At 41.2% G+C, this 19,077-nt stretch overlaps 1 protein-coding gene across 3 annotated transcripts in view; it reads right to left on the bottom strand.

Annotated features, from left to right (window-relative positions):
• Window positions 1-19,077, bottom strand: part of tmem117 (transmembrane protein 117) — a 56,701-nt gene that overhangs the window by 24,648 nt on the left and 12,976 nt on the right. For 2 of the 3 annotated variants that reach the window (XM_039614484.1, XM_039614485.1), the window contains exon 3: window positions 8,756-8,888. In XM_039614484.1, coding sequence (XP_039470418.1) covers window positions 8,756-8,888 — 133 coding nt within the window. Of the gene's footprint in view, window positions 1-8,755; window positions 8,889-11,113; window positions 11,482-19,077 lie in introns of those variants that run through there. The other variant, XM_039614483.1, reaches the window with a different exon arrangement.

Genomic DNA, 19,077 nt, shown 5'->3' with positions numbered 1-19,077 from the left:
ACAACAACACAAAAAAAGGCGCTCTCTCACCGGAAACACACACACAGAGGGAGCGTCACCTGTTACCATGACAACATCACAACAAACAGAACTGCAAAACAGAACATAAATGTCCATAACATCCCCGAACAACCCCGGCCCGCTACACTATGTTGTTTTGTGCATAACAAAGAGCTCACAATTGTGCAGTCAAAATGTAAACTAAAAGATGCTGAGCATAATAACATAGACAGATTTCACAGCTGCTCTGTTCCCAACTTCTACTGCGTGACTGACAGCCTGGAGTTTGAAATCCGCTTCGTAACCAGGTCTCTGAACAGGTGCCATTTATGGTCCTTATACACACACAATACGGTAATATTACGTTGAAGCACAGTACGTATCACTCCGCGAGGCTCCTCGGTAGCCATAATGCTCCGACAATCCATCAAGCGGTGCAGCTCCGTAGCTTACCAAAGTTGAACTAAAACATTTTTTGACAGATTGCTGAGCGCCGTGTATCACATAAAATCGGTTTGCGGTCATCAAGCACAACCAGAATTCATACAAAAGGCGCGCAGTCAACTTTTGAGAAAATGAAAGGATTTCAGGCCGTGCATGGTTAGTGTGGCTAGCTCGTTAGCGTGGTTAGCTCGTTAACACGTTGACGCCGTCCAGCCCCACGCACGGGACGATGCGCAGTAACTCATTAACGGAGATTTGCCGTGTCCATCTTGTCGCTGCCTGCAGGTGAAGCGATGGGGGAGGAGGGGGAGTTGTGTTCAGTGAAGGAGAGGCGAGGTCGAGTAACGTTGCGTAAAGACAAAAGTGGACGAAAGAGAGGCAAACTTGCAGCTCCGCAACTATAATTATAACGTAACATAGACTATATCGATATAAAGGATATTGTCACATCTTATATCTCGTATAAAAATATATCGATATTTTTTAAAAAAACTCGCCCAGCTCTAGTTTTTAGCTATATTTTTTTTTTTTTTTTTTTACCGTTTTTATCGTTAACTCGGTTTCCCTGGGTCTTTTCCAGCGTGTGATGAATAAATCAAATTTTTTTTGGTACCGGTTCTGGTTTTATTTTGTTGTATTTATCCGCGACACCTTAAAGGCCGGCCCGTGAAAATATTGTCGGACATAAGGTTGGGGTTGGGGACTGCTGCTCCGGGAGATCACGGCCTTATGGGTTTGGAGTAAGAGCATCAATTTATCAACTTTTCGATTAAATAATATTCACTTTTGTCAAAGTAATGCTGGCAGCCAGATTTGTCTTTGCCATTAGCCTGTGCTAATTTGTTTATTTACATTTCAATTAAATACTGCTAAGCAAATATTTAAATATTTTTTACTTTCAGTTCAGATGCTGTGGGCTCATCTAGGGAGGGATAACATCTATAGCAAGTCATAGTGCAGTTTTTTGAATTATAATGTCCAGTTAGAATTTCCCAGGGCCTTCGGTTATTTGCCATTTCATTATATTAGCACACTAACATTATTAAAATCATTATGTATCGCCCAAGCAAGAGGTAGTGTTTTCCCAAGATAATGCATCGGAACCTCCTTTTAGAACTGTGGCCACATAAAACCACACGAATGTGCCACGTAACGAGACTCTCAGGAATACTGTGGCTCTGTGCAGGGGTTTTAAATATGTATACCAATAAAAGTCTTTCCTCTACTGTTCTGGCTTTTCCATTTCATCAGCAATCTGCAATGCAGCATTGTGCCCAACCCTCACACTGTGCACCGTCTTCCTTTATATATTCAATTAAAAAAAAAGGTTTATGATTTAATTTTATTTTTTATCAAATATGCCAAGTGAGAGCAGCTATGATGGTTAAGGGTATAAAACAGCATGCTGAGAGAGCTTTCACTACTCTGAGTCATCACATGCCCTCATTTCTATTAATTTTTTCAATGTCCACTTGGACGTATACATAAGCCCTCACACTGGCTTTTATAAACTTGTTTTCTCTGTTGGACAGGCAGTGATTTAGTGGCTGTAACAACCGAGTGACCTCTTCTGCCCCGTAAAGACTGGACTCCCTCAGAACATTAAATTGCGACCTTGGCTGGCTCCACATTAAAATGCATTGCCTGTCTCCTCCTTCTGCACTACAGTACACAAGGCTGTATTTACAGTATACAACAGTGAGCAGCAGTGGTTACCAGGAAGCATAAAGCTGTCAATATTGACTCTCTTCACTATCACTACACCGTCTCCCAAGGCAACTTAAAATCTCAATCTCAATTTGTCACTCACCCATTGTATTAAACTGGCTGAAGATTGAGTCCTATAGTCTTTGCCATTCCCTTGGCTCAGGATTGGGAGTAAATATCATTGAGCAATATCATAGACAGTATCTGGCTCTTCTACTCATCAGTTTTCTATTAGGACAGAAGGGTCCACAAGTAGGTGCATGTGTACTTTACCACCAAATGCATTTACAGGCACTTCAAGTCTTAACAATAAAACATAAAATTTTTAAATGACACATTTAAACATTTAATGTTAATGAGGGGACATCTGGTTAAAAGCAAATGACAAAAGGTGCTACAGACTTTACGCAGGGTTTTCTTTAACTTCTTTATTTCTCGTGTGATGATTTCCCGGTGACATCGACAGCTCTTTGTGGATTTGTCACTAATCCCAAGCCTTTGCCACTAACGTCGATGCAAACAAAGTGGCCTTATTCACAGTACCATAACAAATACAAGAGCAGGATTCCCAGTTTATTTTTAAACTTAAGATTTTCAGGCTGATTGCCTTGTTGATATTCTGTGTTTGCACAACCTTTTTTTGCTCCTCATCAGTGACAAAATTTAGATTTTTAAGTTCACCATGTCATAAATGTTCATAAATCAAAAGTAGATCCATCTTAGTTCAACTTAAGGGCACATCTGAAATCAACAAAGGTAGTAAAAAACATTCATAAAATCCTGTATAGATGTAAACCTAAAGATTTTGCTTAGTATTGTTTTATTCTGTGCTATGTGTGGCATTTGGAAATGCCAGGGAATGTTTTATGAATTGCTTTTATTGAAAAATTGACCAAAAATGTAATAGCAACACAGCATGTACAGTTTTATGTTGTTGTTGTTGTTGTGGGGGGGTTTTTTTGCACCAATTGACCGGCCAGGCAAAGGAATCTGCCGATTTCCAGTATTCCCAGCCCATAATGGTGACCGGCCAGTCACTCTCACATATGTCCGATTATGCCCCAGTTCATTTCATGAATGCACAACAGAGCCTGATATATCAGTGGGGCTGATACAATGGCTGGTTTTAGCTATTGCCAATATATTGGTACTGAAATAAATAAATTAACATTTTAAAAGTAAAGAACAGACAAGAGAAACACGCTTTTATTGCGTTATGAGTAATGATGTGGCATAGTTTGTTTACCAGAAAGCGACACGTGTTTGGATCACCACAAACAAAACAACCATCTGATCATAGCAGAGTCTGCCAGAGCGTATTGTTTTTCTGACAATAAAACAAGATTATTTTTAAGCAGCCTTGTTATATTATCTCATAAGGACTCATAAATACCTAAACATAACAAATGTTAGGGAAATCTATTCAGTGTCACCCTGTTTTGTCGGTCTCGAAGAAAAAAAAAAAAAAAATCAGCCGATGTCAGATTTTTAAATGACCACATATCCATATCAGTCTTGAGCACATAAAAGAAAGCAACTGGACTTCTTTAAGTTAGTAAAGATGTTGTCATCAAAAAGGCTTCATCAGTTCTAAAACAACTGACAGAGCCTCAGATATTTGAGCCCTAGTGGGGACTGCCCCCTTGGTGGTGGTGGTCCTGACGGTTGTCAACCCACTATTGATCGTGTGAATCGCTACATGACCCAAGGTATGAATAAAGTCGTGGTCATTACTGTCACCAGGCCCAAGGTGTGGAACCTCTGCAAGACATCCCCCCTGACCCCCCATCACGTGAGCTATTGAGATCGCCTGAGGCAAGGTGAGAGCGGGGGGTTAAGACACCTGGGAAGGGGTCTCAAGACTGCATTGTAGGTGGCTGACAGCTGATGTTGTAAAGCACCACCTCTGTTCAACAATGGTCGTTCGTAGTGGATGCAGATGACCTCTAGAAGAAGACAGATGATCTGTCTTCTAGGTCCAAAATGAGAACATTGGCATCCTCTAAGGAGAGTCCTTTCTCCTTTAGCTGAGTCTTGTACTGTTGAGGTGTGGAGTGGCTGTTTCGTTCATCATCAGTGGACCTCATGTCTTAGTACAATTTGCTTACCCACCTTTCATTTACGCATATCTACATATTACATTTCTAGATATCTAGATATCTAAATCATCTACATATTACAGTACATGTCTGTACTATAATATAAATAATACAACTATAGTTCCCAGCTGGCACACACTTCTTTACAACTGTCTTTATGACGAAGTATGACGACAACCTCAGCCACCGCTGACGCTCCAGGAAAACCGCATGTAAATATAGTCAGAGAGAAAACGACTGTCCCTTACAGTTTCATATAGCACCCAGACTGTGTTTAGAGATATTCTGAGCGAAGATAAAATAACTCTGAAGGGAAAAGCTTTACAATAACTAAACACTTCATAAATACACAGTAATGACTCACATTTTCAGATAGCAACGTGAAACGCGTGTGTAGGAGTGTGAAAGAAAACAGGAGGAGCTCTTAGAATGTACATGTAGGTGTAGGTAAAGGCAATCAATCCAAAGATATTCACTGTGATTTGCTAACTGTAAATGAGTTTCAATATTAAGACGTAAGAGTAAAGTTTTTTGGACAACATCTAAAACACGGAGCCATACCGAATATTAATCAGCATGTCGATCTAAGACTAACAAATTGTTATTTTCATCACACTTTAATCTGCCAATTATTTTCCCACTGAACCAAAGGATCTGCAAAAGGCACCAAAAACAGTGATGATCACATTTTCAATGTTTTTGTGCCTTTGTAAAGTGTTTCTGCTTTGATTTTACGCTCCATATATGCCCTAAATCCCCAAATCACAAGGAAACAATTAAAATCAATGGTTCCAAATCAACCAGCTCTATAACCACAGCGTGAAGTAACAATATAGTGTTAATATTTGCAGGGAAATACATTCAGAAAAGAGAAGGAAATGAAGCGGCCTAACTTCTTTCATAACACGAGTTCAGGAATTATTTTTAAAAAAAAAATACTACAAAGTGAGAAAATATGAACCTCTCTTTCTAGCGCATCATTAAGTATAGGGCAGTTCACTGAACCCGCTGTATCAGAGGCAGCAGAAAGTCCCACACTGCAAGCAACAGGAGGTATCCGCGTACCAGAACATGCTGTTTATTTAGCCTTTTGTCTATGGTATTACCCCAGCTTAGTGCCAGACAAGCAAACAGACGGTCGAGGGGGACTTGCATGCATGCGACACAAAGGATCATGGTAAACCAAACAAATAAACTTATAGTGGCGTCTAATCTCACTGTAGTCAAACGTCACATCCAACCCTCCCCGCTCCTCACTGAAGATATCCGTCCGCTGCAAACCTCCCTCTCTCCATTGCTCCACAATTCAATTGCTTAGCTTACACCCCCTCCCGCCCTGCCAGCCCGACATTCATCCATCTACCTCTGTCTTGGATAAGGAAGAAAAGAAATATAGATGTCATTTTTCAGCTTTAGCCTCCCCCACCCCGCGTCCCACTCTAACTCTGTTTCAGATCAAACTTCCAGGCTTCCCCGCTTTTCTTCCACCTCCGCATACTTTACCTCCCCCCTTCCTCTAAATTAGTCATGATTAATGTGTGCGCCACGCATTGGGCCATCTTAATTAAATAACACCATCTAATTAGGGACTGATTTCGGCTGGTAATGGTGCCGTAAGATGGCGAATGGGATTGCGCGGCGTGACAGAACATTCATGAAGCCCGTCAAACTCCCTGGGCGGTCACACTCCCCTGGTTTCGCACAAACAGCCCCCCCGCCCCCACCCTCCCCTAATCTGACAGTTACATTAAAATGCAAATAGCCCAGATGTGAGGGGTTCGGTAACAAGTGTAGATTACGGCTCCCAGGGAGCCACGGTGGATGAAGCCTTTTCCTGATGTGACATAAGCCAGGTAACAGGTTGATAGCTGTTGACCTACAAGTGGCTGTTTAAATATTGGCTAACATGCAGTTGGACGTGCAAGATTACACAGTCTGGAAACCTCTTTCAGCTGAGTGATAACAGCACTGATGAATCCATTGTACATGACTAATCATGACTAAATACTTGTCAGCCAAAAAAAAGAAAAAGAAAATATGATATGCCATCTCTTATCAGCGATTGTTTGGCGTCCTGATGGCACAGTTTATCTTTTTATTTATTTATTTTTTCCCTTGCAGATGTATAACTGGATTTAATTAAATCAAGCTCAAGACCAACTGAAAGGTCAAAGAAAATTAAAGCATATTAATGAGCGCCGGGCATGGCCAGCATACAGCATCAGGTCAGGGAGCCAAAACAGGAGGTTGGAGCCAACACCCCTCTGCACATACATGCACATACTCAGACACCCAATTCAACACACACACACACACACACTCCCCTGCTAACTTGAGCGAGGTGCAAGACGTGAACAATATGGGGTGCGTGTGTGTGTGTGTGTGTGTGTGTGTGTGGGCCAAACCCCTGTCTGGCCACCAGAAAAGCATCCCCTGCAGTGCACCAACATGGCAAGATGTCAAAGCTGGAAAACCCCACGCCTACACCACCTACTCTTTAAAGACCCATAGAGGTAATAATCCCTCACAGCAGCTTCTTCTTCCACTATAAATAAATAAGGTAAAGCAGCGTTCGTCCTCACAGGAGGGGCAGCTGCAGCCACAAAGGGATATTGTACTTTTCCTCTGGGCTGTGGCAAGAGAGAAAAAACTACAACGGTCTCGCTGCAGGAGGAGGGAGCGCTTTGAGGAGTGAAAGGAGGCGATGCAAATAGGGTTTTGGACACAGATCAAAAGACTTAAGTTTCACTGCATCATCAGGGCTGAAGCGCTTCTCCCACTGCCCGCCACGCTTCTTCCCTCCCTCCCTCCGTCACCTTTTTTCGCTCACGTTGCTGCATACATTGCTATCACAGCCTAGAGCCCGGTTTTCTGAGGGAGCGTCCTGGCGGAGTGTGAACATTGCTCTTACATGTCGGTCTTGAACAGAGATGTGAACACTAATGGTTTTTGGCAGGGCCCGGGTCCTTGGTGGACACACTGTTGGAGCCGAAAGAAAACAAGCAAGGGATAGAGGGACAGGAGGGGGGTGGGTGGGAGCAAGTGCAGAAAATAAATAAATTAATAAATAAAAAATGAAAGGAAAAAAAACTGAGCAGGTGTCTTGGCAGCAGCGGCCTAACTCGCTTTACAACAGCACCATCTGTCTTCACGAGTAGAGCTTTACAGCCCCGCAGTAACTGCTGTAACTCTCCACACATCCAAAACAAACAGGGATGGGTTTTAGTGTAATTGCTTAATTGGCCGTTACAGCTGCCATTTTTATTTATCTATTTATTTTTCATACGTAGACAACTGATGAATTTGATGCATGAACAGAATGTGTAACTTGCACATGTTAGATGTAAATGATAAGTTACGCCTCTCAAAACGTCTGAACATGTCATTATTTCTCCCCCATTACTATTATCCAGATGTCATTTTAAGACGGTTCAAAAATGCAGTGACAGAGTAAAAAAAAAAGCCCCCCCCTCCTCAATGATTCAAGACTGAAATGTGAAAATAAGGGTCATCTCTGTGACAGATGGACTCGGCAGAACTGCGAGGGGAACTTTTCCCTGAGCAAGCAGCATTCGACGTCTCAGCAGACCCCCCTCCCACACCTCCTCTGGCCCCTTTGCTAGGCCGTCCACTTCCCGTCTCTCGGACAGCGAGACACAGAACAAGATGGATGCCGGTGCCACCGTGCCGGCCGGCGTGACAGATGGGACGATTATACAAACTCATCCCTCTGGCCATAGAAAAACACCACACCTTGCCTATAGCTAATAGCCTTCATCTGCCTGCACCTCATGGATAGCTCAAGCTTCTTGTTAATATGGAAAAGCAGTGCTGTATGGACACACGACAGCCCTGGCCTTCCCTTCGTGACAGCTTGTACCTGAAAAGACAGCTGCCACACTTTCTTTCTTTTTTTTAACAGGCCAAACAGATAAAATGGTAAATCACCTTGCTGCGACCTCGTGTCTGGCTGGCTGGCCCGCTTCAAGGGCGTGTTTTCCTTCATCTAGATGGCCACATTGCAAATGCAATAAACTGATTTCTGTCACTGACTTGATGTGTGGGTGTGGGAGCTCTGCTGTGGTTTCTCAGCAGGAAAGCTGGCGCAGCGGTAGCTAAAAAAACACAAGACCCCAGACTGAGTGACACGGGGAAAAAAAACAAAAAAACATTTTGGTTTTAAGCCAGAGAGATGTCAAGAACACATTAAAAAAATAAATAAATAAAAGTCAAGATCATGGGAGAATAAGTGCAGGTGCTAAAGGTGATCTTTCAGGATTAACCACCCTCCACTTTGCCTGCCCTCACCTGAGATTTAAAGTCAGGGCTGATTAATCAGACCGGTATCGAGTCTCTATTCAGGCAAGACGTTTAGATCAATCACACCAGCCAAAGGGGAGCATACAATGGCCCTAACAAATGGGAAGCACAGAATGAGGAGGAGAAGGAGGGTGGGGGCAGGAAGGAGCAGAGAGAGAGAGAGAGAGAGAGATTGAACGTCTTACTCCATGCTCCCAGCCATCAGCAGGAATAGGTTGTAGATGTGTGAGAAGATGAAGAGGAAGAGGATGGTGCTGAAGAACATGGTCATCCAGGAGCCATGATCCTCGCGGAACATTTTCAGGCGCAGGTATCGACCTAAAGGGAGCACGACAAGGACACTGCCGTCAGTGGCGCTTCAAACAGCATGTCAACCTGCTAACACGTATGGCCGCGAAAATGGGGATGAAAGTAAATTAATTAGTCGGAGATCAATAATGTCCTCCGCTGCCAGACACGTGCCCTTTACACAGTGAAATTAAGATTAAAGACCAGTTAGAGGCGTCACTTCTACCGCCCTGAAGTAAGGGCCTTTTCCTGCACGGTTTCGTCAGCAGGATGTCGTTATATCTGCTGACGGATGCCAATGAAGGATGTCTGCTTGTGTTTCACGACGCTTACAGTTTAGAGAAATTATTCAGACATTTGTGACCCGTGGTGTTTTGTTTTAAATTCAGTCCTGGCTTTGAATCATATTATGGTGAAATACCTTTCTGGCAGAGTTTAAGATTGATTCGGATTCAAAATGCATAATCAAAGGAAGCTGGTGGCAGGACTCAACATAACTCTGAAGGTTATTTTGTACACTAGTAAAGCTACAGTTATTTTTGCTTTTGTGTTTTCTAATATGACTCCTGTTTAATATATTTACACCTTAAAAGTCACACTTGGTGGTTAGAGTGGGATGAAAAGGCATTTATTTTGTAAGTAAAGTAAAAAAAAATCATGGAAAGGACGGGAAAATAGCAAGTGTGAAGCAAAGGCACGCATAATTTAGCTGCACAACACCTGTCAAAGTCCTCGAACTACAACCCAAAAGTGCTCACACAACAGAAGCAATCTGTTTTGCACATTTAGTGTGCTTCTTCCTACCACCTGGGTCAAATTGACTGTTAAACTAAATAGATGACACTTAAATATACTAAGAGATTCCCAAAAGATTTTACATTGCAGATTTATAAAATCGGAAGAATCACAGGAGAAGAAATGAATGAAAAGAATCAGAAAATTCATTCTTTTTCACCAAAAGTATCATTTTGTTTGACTCTTGATGATCTCAACAAAGGTATTAGTAGGCTAGCTCGGGAGAGTGTGTCATCTTCTAATCGCAGCGCTGATGGCTTGAAGTGTCCTTGGAGAACGACACCTTACAAGGTGGCTTGCTGCCTTTAGCGTCTGAGTGAGAATGGGATGGATGAGTGAGAGGCCAATTACAAAGCACTTTGGATAAAAGTGCTAGGATAATGCAAGCAATTTTGTTTTTGGCAGCTCTGCTTAGAACATCCATATAAAAATTAGCTAATAGAGAGGACATACCTCCATGCCATTGCAATTAGCAGTATTGAAAATCTCATTTTCAATAATCAATTCCAACTGAAATGTGCTCATTAAGGGCTTTTTCCTGGCTCAGAATTGGCATTTCCAGGTTGGGGGGGGGGGGCATGGGTGACTGAGCACAAAAACACAATTAATCCACACAAAGTCAAATACATCAGTGTGTGTTGCCTTATTTGACAGAAAAGTAAACATATCCTGTTACTTCTGTCCATTTCATTTACAATGCAAGTAAAATAAATCCAGTTAACAAATAACTGTATTACAATGCAGGTGATCTGAGAGATCCGTGAAGAATGTCTTTATTAAAAAACCAAAAAACCAAAATGCAGTTTAGCACAGTGACTGAACATTGATTTTCTGTTACAAACAGTTAGACCACAGGCATATAAAACATGGATCGAGCTTTCAGGTCAATGCAAAAGTGCCTTACATCTGCACTTCATCTGCAGGCCACTAGATGACGATACCTGTGGTTGGAAATAGACTTGCAGTCCTATACAAGCCTCTGAGGAAACAGCTTTCTGATTTGAGCTCTGTAAACACTTTTCTAATGGGTTCAGTGCTCAGTCACTAGTTTTGGGTCAAGCTGAATAAGTCTATTTTATAAATCTGTCCCTCCTATGTTTCAAAATGGAGGATTATCACTGGTGTGAAACCATCCTCTAAAGGCTAACAACTTGGGATTGTCATTAGTAAGCAGTGTTGGGTAAGTTACTTTAAAAAAGTAATTAATTACTAATTACTAATTACTTAGTCAATATTGTATTTAAAATACTTATAATTACTGTGTCAGAAAAGTAACTTAATTACTAAATAAGTAATTTAACTAAATACTTCTTAAAAATCCCTATAAACCTTGAGTGGGCAAACAATAGAAACTAAACTCTTTAAATAATAAATAATTTTTTTTAAAAGACGTAGACTCTACAGTACGCAGCGGTAGCATCTCTTCCACAATGTAGCCTGCAATCATTTTTTAAGCTCACCTTCAGACGCTTTCTGTGCTGCTGAAGTAAAATCAAGTTTTGCCTGCTTAGCAGGAGTTGCTGCGGTGTTATCCATGGATGATGAACAAGAGTCACTCAGAAGTGTTCGTCTATGCTCTCGTGTCAGGCGCTTCAGTAGATTACTCGTGCTATTAACAGCAGCCGATAGCTTTTTCTCCCCAGGACATAGCTTACATATTACTGTAATATTCTTGTCTGCTTGTTTCAGAAAAGTGAAGAGACGGGAATATGTCCACTTCATAAAACAGCCACACGCTTCAGCCGAGTCCGACATCTTCCGCTTTAGAATACGACTATGCAGCAAACTGGCGCGAAATGACGTGCACCTGCACTACAGCGATGTTAAAGCGGCAGAGTTTACTTCTACATTTAGAAGATAAATTATTGAAATTAAATAATGATATTCAGGGAGTTTAATTATTTTACAATGTAACGCAAGTACATTGTAAGTAACTGTAATTAAAATACCCAAAAATGAACAGTAATTAGTTACTCTACTTTTTCAGTGGAAAAGTATTTTAATCACAGTAACGCGTTACTTAGTAACGCATTACACCCAACACTGTTAGTAAGTCACAAGCCACAAGCCAACTATTGTGGTTTCAAAGTCAGGCCTGCTCACATCCCATCACATAGAGCTTTTTTGCAACCAAGATGGCGACAGTAGACATGCTTCCAGATTGAAAAATGGGACTTCAGAAACCAATGGGTGACGTCACAGCAGCTATGTCCATCTTTTACACCGGGCCAAGTTGTGACATATTGATGACATCACTAGACCGTCATCTGATTAACTTTCTGAGCTCCACCCAAAGCTGCAGCTCTTATACAACTAAACTAAGTAGCAGCTGCCATCACAAGGAAGCTGAATTAAATATTTAAAAAATTGTGAAGTGCCCCTTTAAATTAAACAGCAATTCCAAGAAAACTTCAAAGCATCTGACAGTCAGTGTCCCCAACCATCCGCTGCTTCAAGGTAACTCTGCTGAGTGTTAATTAAGGAATCCTGGATGAGTAAGCTTGGCTATAATGTCCATTTCCACTGTTTATAACAGTATGTGCACACACACACACACAAACACACGCAGTCTCTGCTTCATCTCTGTGAGCTGTGATCCAGTGCCAGAAGCGGCCATCTTCCCAGGAACAACTCTTTGTTTTCCTCTCCTCGAGCTCAGTCAGCGTCCCTTTGAGTTACAGCTCCCCGAAGAGCTCATTGTGTTTGTGTTCACAAGCGCGCACACACAAACACAGCCAGAGAGAGACAGCAAAGCAGAATGCTCCATTTATTTTCCCATTACAGCCTGGCTGGTTTACTCTTGAATAGTTTTACATGCTGTTCGATCTCTGCTTGCTCACTGTCAGTTTTTTTCCACTGTGCGCATAAAAAAAACCAAGAGGTTGACATTCCTAAGGAGTGGAAGGGGCGCTGAGATAAAAAAGTGAGGTTATAATGAATGAAAATCCTGCAGAAAATGCACTTGATATGTAAAAATATATATACATATTTATAATTATCTTGCTGGATTAGTGAAAGCTTTGATTATTGATTGCAAGTACTGCAGAGAATAGAAAGCTGAAAGTTCTCCTGATAACATTATTCCGCCTCAATTTTTGAGGGGTGGGAGGGAGCGGTTGAAGCAAAAGCAAAGTGGCCTGGTGTGAGGCCACACCATACGTCTTGCTCTGTGGTATTTCAGGGCTCATCACAGTTGCATAATTGAATTGACTTGCATGGGTGAACTTAATTGCCTCCGGTGCCACTGAGTCCTCGCTTAGATGTAGATGCACAGTGCGCATCGGCACATCTGACTTTTAAAGCAGCACGCTGTGCCATCGAACACTGGGTCCTCTCATTGCCTGTATGGGCAGGATTTAACTCGGGGGTGATTCAAGGCTATTCAGCCAAGCCTTTTGAGTCACTGCAACTCCCTACCGTGGAGGATCCCGATAAGGGGTGATTCATGAGCAATGTCTGCTGCAAGGCTCGGCCCGGCTGGGGACAACAATAACAACGAAAACACCACACATGAACAAGAAAGCCACACACATAAACACAAGCTTAACTAAAGAAAAAAAGAGAGAGACAGAGCGAAAGGGGGACACTTTGCATGTCTTTAAATCACAGTGCAAACACACAGACGTTACATTCTGATCCCCGATTTATGTTTATAGTGTCGTTCTTCTGAAACTGTTACTAAAGTTCTGTTTGGGATGACATCATGCCCAAATTTCCTCAAGTTGTTTCTATCTAAATCAATGATGCAGCTCTGTCTCCATCTACTGGCGACAATTTGACACTGCACATAACCGTCTTCATAGCACGTTTACCAAGGTATATTTAATAAAGCGTAAAATATGGCAGAGTCTTTGGGAAATAAAACATTACACCAGTATTTTGTGCTTTATTTTTCATTACAAATAGGATGTATCATCTACTATTAGCCATTATCTGACGGTTTCCTTCCTAAGTCATTTCTATTAAATGCTAAATCTGTATCTGAAGGGGCCAAAACTATTTGGATTTGTGAAAGACAAAAATCCAGATGTTCTTAGGAGTATTTTAGAGTGTCCATCCTATTATTTAGAAACTGAATCAACATCTTATTGGAAGGTCTTACAAATAAATGAACAGTACAACCTTTATCAGCCCAGCAAATGGTGCAGGGCTGTTTCACAACACTGAATTAGCGCAAGCTGCTGGGATGTTGACTGCATCACTTTTTTTGTATGCCCGCCAGTCCAGATTGTCTTGGGCAATTAAAGCACTCCAAAGTGCTGGGCTTTATGGTCACCAGTCTCCACCTCTATTTGATATTTCGGGGAAGTGCTCGGGTTACAAAATCAAAAACCAACTCACTGGTCACACAGACAGTAAAAACTAACAGAAATCAGCAATTAATCATCCACTGGCACACGTGGACAAGCAATTACGCCTGATATTTAAACAGTACTTCTGTTTAATCCTCTTTTCGTCATATTGTGCGGATGTACAGATACACAGAAACACACACAGCACAGATAAAGCAGCAGCGCACTGGTAGCTCCAGCCAGATGGGAAACAAACAATTGGTGAAGCATTGAAGCCAGCTTGAGGTGCGATCCCTCCATCATGACACAGCTCTTAAACAGTGACAGTACAGCACCAAGTAAAGAAGGTAAGATCAAATCTCAACTTTAAATACTTTCATTAGTTAGTTTATTGTAAATGAACCTATAAAACTTAACATTAAGCTTGTGAGTCAAAGTAGTCATTGACATGATTAGTAAATGGTAAATGAAGCAGTATTTATATCATGCCCTGCAATTCAATCTAAACACTCAGGAGCAGAAGAAGATTCCCAGTTTGATTCTGGAAGGAGAAACAAATCCTTTTTTTTTTCTTTCAGTTTTTCAAATTAAACATGCAAAGCTTCCTGCTGTGGAAACAATTTATTACTTACATGTACAGTATACCAGTGTGACGAATGTTTCACTGTCATTTACACATTTTAAATAACCAAAGAAGACATTTTTCTTTTCTCCCTTTCAGAGGGTGCTAAGATGTGAATTATTAAAGGTCTGCTCACCTGAGCAAAATGAATGTTTGATCTCTGATTAAGTGCAAACATCGGCTGACATGGTGGAGGGAAGAGATCAACAGTCCCCTCAGGTTTCATTGCTCACAGAAGACAATCAAGCACTCGCTTCCTGGACACACTGGTGATGCTCAGAGATTATAGAGACAGTAGTGTAAATACAGAGAGCCCTGAGAGAGAGTGGGGAAACATCTTACTTTAAGTACTCTCAGCAGAGTCACTGAAACAAATTAAAACATCTGACTTGGGAAAAAAACTATTGAATACAAAAATGCAGTATTTTGAATGCAGTCTTAAAATACAGAATAAGAATGAGATAAAACATTAAAGTTACAGCATTCAGAATGCATAGCATTTTGCTTTCCAATCTTATATGATGAACTTTGACAAAAGGACATTAACTGCCATCGACCTATGAGTAAATAAGATGACATTTACCATTGACAGTGGCTGGTATTTATCTCATGTTTAACATTGCTTTTATAGCCTTTATATCCGAGGGTCAAGATTTCTAAAGCTGTTAGCCTAGATTTAATCATGCGGGAAATTCAAGTTTTGAGTTTGAGCTCATTTAAGGTCTGTGGGAAGGATGGTATAATGTTTACGTGTGTCCGTGTAAATATAGTGCTAGAATGAGGCAAAAGGGGCAACACCATTTCTTGACCATTACTATTGATTTCAAAGGCAGGCTACAAGAAGATTTCAAGAACCCCACTGCTGTACTTGGAAAAACACAATTTCACTTTTTTGAACACACAAAATTAGATAGAATTAGATTAGATTCTATTCAGTTTGATTCACTTTTAATTATATATCACCAAATCACAACAGCAGTCAACTCAAGGCGCTTTATGTTGTAAGGTAAAGACCCTGGAATAATACAGAGAAAACTGCAACAATCAGACGACCCCCTATGAGCAAGCACTTGGCAACAGTGGGAAGGAAAAACTCAATTTTAACAGGAAGAAACCTCTGGCAGTACCATGAGCCACCACTAGGTGGGGGGAACACACTGTAGAATAGAGCCGGATATTAATAATAACTCATTTTTAAATGCAAAGTGGTCCATAAATACATAAAGTGAAAAGAAGTAAAGAAACAGTGCATCATGGGAAGACCCAAACAGCCTATTGCAATGCAACATTTTGAAATAAGTTATCTTTTTAATTAATCAACTTTTTTTTCTATAACACAAATGCATGCTTATCAGACTGTGGTTGGATCTAGTTTCACATCAAACAGATGTGCGAGCTGTCTCCGATTTGTCACCAACTTCTCAGCAATAGAGCAGATTACTCCCCAAATGTCCAAACATTCATACTCAATGTAGCCTTACAGACAAAGCAGCTGTAAGGCTACATTCGATAAATTAGATATCCAACTATCCTCATGGTAATGTTGACCACTCACATCGTTTTAAGCCAACCTTTAAACACATAATCAAATATTTAAAACTACTGTAGACAACTAACAACTTCCTGTCCTTAAATCCCAGACAAGCTTCTCATGTTCCTGAACCAGTCAACAGAATTCTGCAACCATTTTGAGGACAGCTATTGGTATTGCTACATCATGCTGGTGCTCTTCGCTTTCACTGTTCCTGTGGGACTCCTGGGAAACCTAGCAGTGCTCATCAACCACACCTGCTTTATGAAAACCTCAAGCTCCAGCAACATTTTCCTGCTTAACCTGACTCTGTGCGACTCAGCGTGGATCCTCACACTGCCCATCTCCCTCTACGTTACCTTGAGGAGGTCCCACATCACAAACATACAGATCTTCTGTCAGTTCAAGAAGTCCTCCTTCAACATCAACATATATGGCAGCATCCTCTTCCTGACTCTAATCAGTTTCGACCGCTTCGTTGGCACGGTCCACCCGATCAGTTCTCTTCGTTGGTGGAATGCGGGTAAAGCCAAACTGTGCTCCTTCTGCGTGTGGGTGTTGGTCGTCCTTAGCTCCATTCCTGACTTATTTCTAACTTTTGGTATTCAGCCCACAGAAAATGTCACTGCCTGTGTGGACCAGATCCAGGATCCTTTTTACTATGTCAGAGCAACCATCATTATCAGAACAACAATAGGCTTCCTGCTGCCGTTCACTGTCATGCTTACTTTTTACACTATGATGGTTCGCGTTTTGAGGCGTCTCCCAAGAGGTCAAAGCAACCGAGCGAGAGGAAAGCCTCTACAACTCCTTACTGCCGCCATAGTCGTCTTTGTGGTCTCCTTTCTGCCCTACCACATTATGGTCACCACGCTGGTATTCATGAAGATTTATAACCTAGTGACCCCCTCTAACACCAATGTACTCTATGCTTGCTATGAGTTTTCTGTAGCCATGTGCAGTGTAAGCAGCTGCCTGGACCCAGTGCTGTATATTCTGGCGGGTGAACAATTCCAGAGGAAGTTCCTGGCATGGAAAAGAGGCCAATACAGGAGGTTCTGCTGCAGAGCCAGCAGGAGGATTGGGGTAATTGAGTGATTTGCTGGAGACAGTTTATGGCTAGTTACCTTAACTTGCTTTGGTTCAAATAAGGTCCTGGCATGGTACTAAGATAATGTTGGCACTATGCAGACCTTTGCAGACCCTGTCATTTGGAGCCAGTGGCAAAAATATATAGAACAACCTTGGCCTAATGCCCCCCATGGAGAGGATACAAGGCATAACAGACAGGTCTATAGTATAGTAGCACTAAGTGTTAAAAACAATGTATAGTCAACACACTATCTCCAGTTCAAACAATCAGCATTTTACATCGCACCATAAGCGCCTCCACAAATGGGCAAAAGTGCTAGAGCAAGAATCCAGCTTCACTGCTGCTACAGTGCCAGTGGCAGATATGATATAATAGTATAATTATCCTGACCTGTCTGCGACTGAATAGTACTACTGTGTAAGAGGAATGAAAAAGTATAGTGCTGTGACTGACCATCTGGGATCAATGCAACAACACAGCAAGACTGCGTTATTGTCTATTCTGTATTACATAAACATTTGGTTAAGATGAAAATAAATCAGATTAATCAATAAATCTTCTGTGGTCTTATCCTTGTTTGTGCGTTGAAGCTGTGCCTATCAAAATCTGTGCACAGCTAACTTCACACTCACTGATGTCAAAAGGCATAACACAAGCTTGAGTTTTGCTTATATAATGTAGGAGAGTCATACAGGTGACAAATTATTTTCCAAAGACCTGAATAAATAGTTCTTTAGGTACCTCATCCTCCAAGAACGTTGGCAATCAATAGCACGATCTATTGTGGAAGTCTTCCACATTGGTGAATTTGGCCACAACTTCCCTGTTGGCAACATGGAATGCCACAAACACAACCAGCTGGTCCGAGCAGAGGTGGGCAGAGTGTAAACAGGTAATCCACGACTTGCTGTGACAATAAAACAAGATTATTTTTAAACTGCATTGTCATATTACATTATTTTAGTAAGGACTCTGTAACTGTGCATAACAAAAAATACCGAAATCTGTTTATGTTTCGTGTGTGTTTCATGAAAAGAAAAATTATATATACATCGACCAAATATTGGTTAATCTTTTTTCTGTACGTTCACACCTCAAAGCAAAAATTAGTGTCTGTGAGTCAACACTGCATAGTACAATACTAATTTAAAACATCAGACCGGTCAAGTTCGAAGACCTTAAATGTCTGCTTATCAGAACTTTACTCATTTTAAATGGATGTTTAGCCTGCTTTGCTTTTCATAGCATGACAATCATGTGAATTGTGTTCTTTATCAAATGTTCACCCCACACTGACTATCAGAGTCTATTAAAGAGGAGCATCAAAGCTGATCTGACAGCTTGTGGTTGCCAAACAGATTCCAAACACACTCTATGTCACCTGACCCTTAAGATTTTAACAATCCCTATATGAAGTTCAGGTTCTGACTTCAGATTGCCTCCATGCCTGTATCAAAACAGAAAGGCTCGGGTGAATTAAATATAATCCTGTTAGATGCTTGTTATTTATGGTGCCCGTACCTGTTCAGATATTTTGACTGTATTGCAGAGAAGTGGATACAGCCCATGGAAAATGTGATCAACATTAACAATGTACCATCCATACTGATACCTGAACTACACATAGTACAGTCTTTGTATTGCAAACATTGCTCTGTATTCAAGTCATCTATTCATACACATTATACTGCAAACTGTGAGGGTTTGCATATAATGTGTATGCACTTTCATCTATTTTAGGTTTCAGTATGCAGCACTATTGCATCTTGTTTTGATTCCAAACCTCAGAACAATCCTGCCCCCTTAGGGAACTTAATGAGCATTTTCCCTAAAAGTAAAAAAAACACAAAAAAAACCCAGAACAGAAACCCTGAGTTTCCTCTCTA

This window comes from Oreochromis aureus, linkage group 7 (genome assembly GCF_013358895.1).
Source record: "Oreochromis aureus strain Israel breed Guangdong linkage group 7, ZZ_aureus, whole genome shotgun sequence".
NCBI classification, from domain to species: domain Eukaryota; kingdom Metazoa; phylum Chordata; class Actinopteri; order Cichliformes; family Cichlidae; genus Oreochromis; species Oreochromis aureus.
This window is presented reverse-complemented; position numbering and strand designations above follow the sequence as displayed.